General features: G+C 45.1%; 1 protein-coding gene across 2 annotated transcripts in view; it reads left to right on the plus strand.

The window, feature by feature from the left end:
• The window catches only part of EPB41L3 (erythrocyte membrane protein band 4.1-like 3), a 193,238-nt gene that overhangs the window by 178,022 nt on the left and 7,521 nt on the right, over positions 1-7,695 (plus strand). For both annotated transcript variants that reach the window (XM_012652120.1, XM_012652121.1), the window contains exons 17-19: positions 2,865-2,987; positions 6,172-6,552; positions 7,292-7,423. In XM_012652120.1, coding sequence (XP_012507574.1) covers positions 2,865-2,987; positions 6,172-6,552; positions 7,292-7,423 — 636 coding nt within the window. The remainder of the gene's footprint in view (positions 1-2,864; positions 2,988-6,171; positions 6,553-7,291; positions 7,424-7,695) is intronic.

A 7,695-nucleotide genomic window follows, 5' to 3' on the forward strand; every position in this document is an offset into this window, starting at 1 on the left:
CAATGAAAGAACTCTCTTCCTAACTTGCCTTTTTGGAAACTGTCTGCTTCCTCTTCTCCAACCCAACCCCCTTTATTTAAACAGACCAAAGAAGAAAGAGAGATTTCTGAAAAAGTTATATTTTTGCAGCAAGGAAGCTCTCCATTCCTTGAGTCTCAGGTAAAGAACACACATAAAGGATCTTCCAAAAGCAATTGCTCTTCAGAATTCAGTACCATTGAAATGTCCTTAGTTTTTATTTTCCTTTTTAAATTTATCTTGTTTGATACCAAGGTGGGTATATAATTTTGACTTAGAGTCTAGGGAAGGGAAAATAGAATTTTCTTAATATTTCATTAACCAGTTATGCGTCATTTCTCGCGGCTTCTACTCAGAGGTGATTTTATCTGTATGATGTTATTGAAGCTTTATGATTGTACTTTCTCACAATAATCTTACTGAAACTTTCTACTGCCTGCTTTTACTCATAGAGTGGTGCTGATTTAGATGACATTGATTGATTTTGAAAGTTCTGAACTTTTATTGGTTTTCCCACTAGCCAAGTGTGATAAAGAAAATGCAGGAAGGCGACTCTGCTGACGCTATGGTTACTTCCCGTCAAATAATTTTCCAGAAAACTGTCCCATCGACCCTAGAGGTTAATTTTCAATTTATTTCATTTAATCCAATACCAGCATGTAGATAATCTAAAACCATTTTCCTTCAGGCACACATATTTCTAGATTCGCGTTTTCAGGCTGTGATAAATACAAAAGTAGAAAATATCCTGGTTTAAAATGTTAACTAAGAGGCTCACTGCTGCTGGTTTGACCTCTCCTCCCTCTGTAACCTATCAGGCTAGTCGTCCAGCTGGTCACATCCTGTCGGGCCTCTCCAAATGCAGAGGTTTCTTAACTTGCGTTTTTTCTGCCTCATTGGAACTAACACTAAGGAAGGTGGGCAAGAAATGACTGCGACAGTGAACTTTACTTGTAAATAAGGTCGGAACTCCGTACAGATGACTATGGCCTGTGCATAAGAGGCTCCCACCATGTCCTGTCAGTGGGAAATGTCTCATTACAGTGACCTGGACACAGGCACACTCAATATTTATTGGATAGTGAGTGCTACAGTGGATTCATTTCCCTGTATAAGGAAGTACAATTTATAAATATGGAAAATGGTATTTACAGAAATTTGTAGAATGTTGGCAAGTTCTTTGTGAGAACAACAGTATAAGAAGTAGTATATTTAATGTGGAAAGCCATCCTTTTGTGTCCACACACGTGAAGCCAAGTAACTTGTACTTCAGTAACGTCATCTGAACTTGAAATATAAAATGATTAGAACTTTATCATAAGATCAGATATATTTCTGCAAAATTTACCACCAAAGTGTATTCCTATTTAAAGAAATCTGAAATTGCAGCTATACCTGCAGGATGTATTCCGAGCTGAAGGTTATAGTTCATAAGTTTCAGAGAAGAGATTGCAGTCATAATTATTAGACAGTAACACCAGCCCTTTGCAGTCCCATCACAGACCTGTGTGTAGCTCTTGCCCTGATTTTCTTAAAGGCTTCTTATTTTAGAAATGAGATACCATCAGAATTTCTAATTTAGCTTTTATATTTCAAATATAGGGCACAGAGGATTGGGTTATTGTAGACAAAATACCCGCTGAGGTAGTTGATGGTGATTCGAAAAAGATTGTGACTTACAAGGTGGTGACAGTGAGCAGTAGAACTGGTGACCTCCCGGCCGACCTGTTAAAATCTGGCGCTATTACAATGGATGGCTTCGATGACTTGGCGCGAGACATGCAACTGAAAGAAGATAGCAAACAGAAAATATACACTCTAGGAAAATCCTACGACACTGTCTCCGGAAGAATTGTCACTATGACCGGGAAAGCCAAAGACGGGGAGAGAGTGGTGTCACCCTCCACTCTGGAAGCTCTTCAGAAAATGGAGAGAGGAATACCAGAGTCAATGAAAATCACTCCCGTTCTGGCAGAATATGAGGTCCTGGAAGCCCTTGCAGATGAGAAATCCAAGAGAGGACCTGAGGTCCCAACCCCAAAGAGGAAATTGTCAGAATCCCTGGCGCCCATCAAAGAAGCCGAGTCTCGACGGCAGAGTCCCGAAGACGATGACCTCAAGAAGGCTCCCACGCTGGAGAAGGATGTGGCTGTCCACCCTGGCCCAGAAGGTGGACGGTTTGGTAAAAAGGAACAAGTGCCGGAGAGTGAGGTCTTAAAAGTGGGACTCTTCGGGCCCCGAAGGAAGAGCCTGTCCGAATGGAGATATTCCCAGGAACCGACCTTTACCGTCGCTACTGCACATTACGTCACTGAGTCGTCCGCGTCCCGAGTAGCGGTAACCAGTGGCGCTCATTCAGGCCACAGTTTACGATGCCAGCATGACGGTCCTTGAGGCAGTGCCCTTCCACCCCAAACCCTTCCGTTTCTCTTGCTGCTTGGCTTTATGTTCAGAGCCAGCCAACCCAGCTTTTTGATTTTTTTCATGGTTAAATCAGTACCGCAGCGCAAGGTCAGCATTCAGACACTCTCCATTTTATTTCCAGCTCCCCATCCCCAAGGTGTGGTAGTGCTGCTGTGGCTTGCAATGAAGGAAAACATGGTCTGCTTGACCCGGCGCCAGCCTGTCCCTCATAACTCTCTCTGCTTTACCAAACGAGAGTGCCTGGTCACCCCAGTTTGCTATTTTATTTCCCATTCTTTTCTGTTTCCAAACTCAGTATCTGAGGTTCCTTCATTCCTCCTCCCTTCTTCCTCTGCCTACAGTTGTCTAACAAGCTGTGAATGTGTACGTGCCTGAGTTCGTCTCCCTCTCGTGCTTGACTCTGCCTTTCTTTGTTCTCTCAGACTAAGCAGTCTTCTGGCGAAAAACTCATGGATGGCTCTGAAATCTTCAGTTTATTAGAGTCTGCGCGAAAACCAACAGAATTCATAGGAGGGGTTGCTTCTACTTCTCAAAGCTGGGTTCAGGTGGTCATTCGCTTCTGTCCTTGATGTTTCTGAATGCGCTAATTTGCATTTCTTTATAAGTTTTTGGATGTGTGTGTGTGTGTGTGTGTGTGTGTGTGTGTGTGTGTGTGTTACATCCAAGTGCCTTTGCCTTTAACCCCTCAAACGTGTCTTCAATTGTTGTCCTTTGTGCTTGCTTGGTGTATCTGTCGTATGCCTTTAGCTCCACCTCAAGAGTGTACTTCAGATATTCCAAAGGCAAGCATGTTGAGAAATTTTCACAGCATTTAATTTTTATCATAAAAGCATTTTATCTCACCACTTGGATCTAAGAAAACAACCAAAACCAGTGTGTATGTGCTGCAGTGCTTTCCTTTTAAAAAAAAAAACAAAATTGCATTTTATCCTGCATTCTGTTTGTTTTGCCGCTATCCTGCAGGAGCAGCATAGGTTCAAGCATGTGTATCGGGGCAGGCATCAAAGTTCCTAGCAGGAGGAATGAAAGCTAATTTGTATTTTCCATCGGCGTTTCTGGTTGCTGCTGGCTTTAGGCATCCTGTCTAGTAGCGGCTTTCCTTATGTTGCGACCTTTGGTTTATGGAAAGTCACACTGACGCCACAATCTTCTCCTACGCAGAAAATGGAAACCAAGACAGAGTCCAGTGGCACAGAGACGGAGCCCACGTCGCACCAGCAGCCGCTGAGCGCCGAGAAGGTGGTGCAGGAGACTGTGCTGGTGGAGGAGCGGCGCGTGATGAAGGTGCACGCGAGCGGGGACGCTTCCTACATGGCTGGGGACGACATGGAGGCCGCGCAGCCCACACCGGCGGATGCTTCCATCATCAGAGGGAAGGAGGGCTCCACTCCGACTGAGGGGGCTAAGGAGGAAAGTGGGGAGGAGGCTGAGAAGGCTGTCCTGGAGCAGGAGGAGACCGTCACTGCCTCCCGTGAGCGGCAGGAGGAGCTGAGTACAGCCTGTGTTCCTATTTAAAGAAATCTGAAATTGCAGCTATCCCTGCAGGATGTATTCCGAGCTGAAGGTTATAGTTCATAAGTTTCAGAGAAGAGATTGCAGTCATAATTATTAGACAGTAACACCAGCCCTTTGCAGTCCCATCACAGACCTGTGTGTAGCTCTTGCCCTGATTTTCTTAAAGGCTTCTTATTTTAGAAATGAGATACCATCAGAATTTCTAATTTAGCTTTTATATTTCAAATATAGGGCACAGAGGATTGGGTTATTGTAGACAAAATACCCGCTGAGGTAGTTGATGGTGATTCGAAAAAGATTGTGACTTACAAGGTGGTGACAGTGAGCAGTAGAACTGGTGACCTCCCGGCCGACCTGTTAAAATCTGGCGCTATTACAATGGATGGCTTCGATGACTTGGCGCGAGACATGCAACTGAAAGAAGATAGCAAACAGAAAATATACACTCTAGGAAAATCCTACGACACTGTCTCCGGAAGAATTGTCACTATGACCGGGAAAGCCAAAGACGGGGAGAGAGTGGTGTCACCCTCCACTCTGGAAGCTCTTCAGAAAATGGAGAGAGGAATACCAGAGTCAATGAAAATCACTCCCGTTCTGGCAGAATATGAGGTCCTGGAAGCCCTTGCAGATGAGAAATCCAAGAGAGGACCTGAGGTCCCAACCCCAAAGAGGAAATTGTCAGAATCCCTGGCGCCCATCAAAGAAGCCGAGTCTCGACGGCAGAGTCCCGAAGACGATGACCTCAAGAAGGCTCCCACGCTGGAGAAGGATGTGGCTGTCCACCCTGGCCCAGAAGGTGGACGGTTTGGTAAAAAGGAACAAGTGCCGGAGAGTGAGGTCTTAAAAGTGGGACTCTTCGGGCCCCGAAGGAAGAGCCTGTCCGAATGGAGATATTCCCAGGAACCGACCTTTACCGTCGCTACTGCACATTACGTCACTGAGTCGTCCGCGTCCCGAGTAGCGGTAACCAGTGGCGCTCATTCAGGCCACAGTTTACGATGCCAGCATGACGGTCCTTGAGGCAGTGCCCTTCCACCCCAAACCCTTCCGTTTCTCTTGCTGCTTGGCTTTATGTTCAGAGCCAGCCAACCCAGCTTTTTGATTTTTTTCATGGTTAAATCAGTACCGCAGCGCAAGGTCAGCATTCAGACACTCTCCATTTTATTTCCAGCTCCCCATCCCCAAGGTGTGGTAGTGCTGCTGTGGCTTGCAATGAAGGAAAACATGGTCTGCTTGACCCGGCGCCAGCCTGTCCCTCATAACTCTCTCTGCTTTACCAAACGAGAGTGCCTGGTCACCCCAGTTTGCTATTTTATTTCCCATTCTTTTCTGTTTCCAAACTCAGTATCTGAGGTTCCTTCATTCCTCCTCCCTTCTTCCTCTGCCTACAGTTGTCTAACAAGCTGTGAATGTGTACGTGCCTGAGTTCGTCTCCCTCTCGTGCTTGACTCTGCCTTTCTTTGTTCTCTCAGACTAAGCAGTCTTCTGGCGAAAAACTCATGGATGGCTCTGAAATCTTCAGTTTATTAGAGTCTGCGCGAAAACCAACAGAATTCATAGGAGGGGTTGCTTCTACTTCTCAAAGCTGGGTTCAGGTGGTCATTCGCTTCTGTCCTTGATGTTTCTGAATGCGCTAATTTGCATTTCTTTATAAGTTTTTGGATGTGTGTGTGTGTGTGTGTGTGTGTGTGTGTGTGTGTGTGTGTTACATCCAAGTGCCTTTGCCTTTAACCCCTCAAACGTGTCTTCAATTGTTGTCCTTTGTGCTTGCTTGGTGTATCTGTCGTATGCCTTTAGCTCCACCTCAAGAGTGTACTTCAGATATTCCAAAGGCAAGCATGTTGAGAAATTTTCACAGCATTTAATTTTTATCATAAAAGCATTTTATCTCACCACTTGGATCTAAGAAAACAACCAAAACCAGTGTGTATGTGCTGCAGTGCTTTCCTTTTAAAAAAAAAAACAAAATTGCATTTTATCCTGCATTCTGTTTGTTTTGCCGCTATCCTGCAGGAGCAGCATAGGTTCAAGCATGTGTATCGGGGCAGGCATCAAAGTTCCTAGCAGGAGGAATGAAAGCTAATTTGTATTTTCCATCGGCGTTTCTGGTTGCTGCTGGCTTTAGGCATCCTGTCTAGTAGCGGCTTTCCTTATGTTGCGACCTTTGGTTTATGGAAAGTCACACTGACGCCACAATCTTCTCCTACGCAGAAAATGGAAACCAAGACAGAGTCCAGTGGCACAGAGACGGAGCCCACGTCGCACCAGCAGCCGCTGAGCGCCGAGAAGGTGGTGCAGGAGACTGTGCTGGTGGAGGAGCGGCGCGTGATGAAGGTGCACGCGAGCGGGGACGCTTCCTACATGGCTGGGGACGACATGGAGGCTGCGCAGCCCACACCGGCGGATGCTTCCATCATCAGAGGGAAGGAGGGCTCCACTCCAACAGAGGGGGCTAAGGAGGAAAGTGGGGAGGAGGCTGAGAAGGCTGTCCTGGAGCAGGAGGAGACCGTCACTGCCTCCCGTGAGCGGCAGGAGGAGCTGAGTACAGCCATCCACGTTGCTGAAACTTTGGAACAAAAGCCTCATTTTGAGGTAACTGGTCGTTATTGTTACTTATAGCACTAAAATAAAACTGATAACAGGGTGCCTGGAAGTTTAGATCAGCATACAAGTGGAGCTCAAGTTAGTGTTCTACCTGCTCCTTGTGCAGTTTCTCTCTCTTATTTCCTTCTTGGACAGCAGTTAGGGGTCTCGGTGCTGGTTTCCAGCTTTTGGGTCACATGCAAACACATGTCCTGATTATTTGTAATTTATAGCTCCAGAAAATGGCGTCTGCTCTCACTGAAATTATTGTAATTGACAGTAACCCCGGGGAATGCATGGTCAGCTGAGATATTAGAAAAGTTGATAAATTTATTTCTGATCAATGTAGTTATCCAGAAAGACCCGAAACCATGCCTGCTCAAGTACCAGATGCCAGAACTTCAGTCATTATTCTCTTTTATTGAGATGCCTAAAGTATTTGGGGGGTTATTGTCTTATTACTTGTTTCTTCTAAGAATTTATTAAATAGAAGGCTTATTTATAATTTTTTATTATTTTCTTCAGAATGTTTTCCTTTACATGAAACAGTCCATAAAAAAAGTGTTATGAAATTCTGGGAGACGGACATATATATGTTGCATGCCTCATTCTCCAACTTACTTCCTGCATAAACATTTATTTCATACTGACCTGTGCTTGTAACCACCAAAGAGGAAAGGGGAAAAAAACAAAACTGTGTTTTTGTGCAAACTATAATAGCCACTCTCCTTTCTTCCCATTGGCACAGTCATCAACTGTGAAGACAGAAACCATAAGTTTTGGTAGTGTTTCGCCAGGAGGAGTAAAGCTAGAAATTTCTACCAAGGAGGTGCCAGTCGTGCACACTGAAACAAAAACCATCACATATGAATCATCGCAGGTAAGACAACCTATGAAGACCAGAGCCCGGGCATTTTGTTTTACCCCTTTTTATGGCTTAAGGCATTTACCTATTAATATAACTACATGAAACTTAATTCACGAGACTTAGAGGATCCGGCAGCCAGATTGGCTCTGTCAAAAGCGATGCAAGGATTGTAATTTTTTTTTTTTTTATTGAGACAGAGTCTCACTCTTTTGCCCGGGCTAGAGTGAGTGCCGTGGCGTCAGCCTAGCTCACAGCAACCTCAAACTCCTGGGCTCAAGCGATCC

The sequence above is a fragment of the Propithecus coquereli genome, unplaced genomic scaffold, assembly GCF_000956105.1.
Source record: "Propithecus coquereli isolate 6110/MARCELLA unplaced genomic scaffold, Pcoq_1.0 Scaffold38, whole genome shotgun sequence".
In the NCBI taxonomy this organism is placed as follows: domain Eukaryota; kingdom Metazoa; phylum Chordata; class Mammalia; order Primates; family Indriidae; genus Propithecus; species Propithecus coquereli.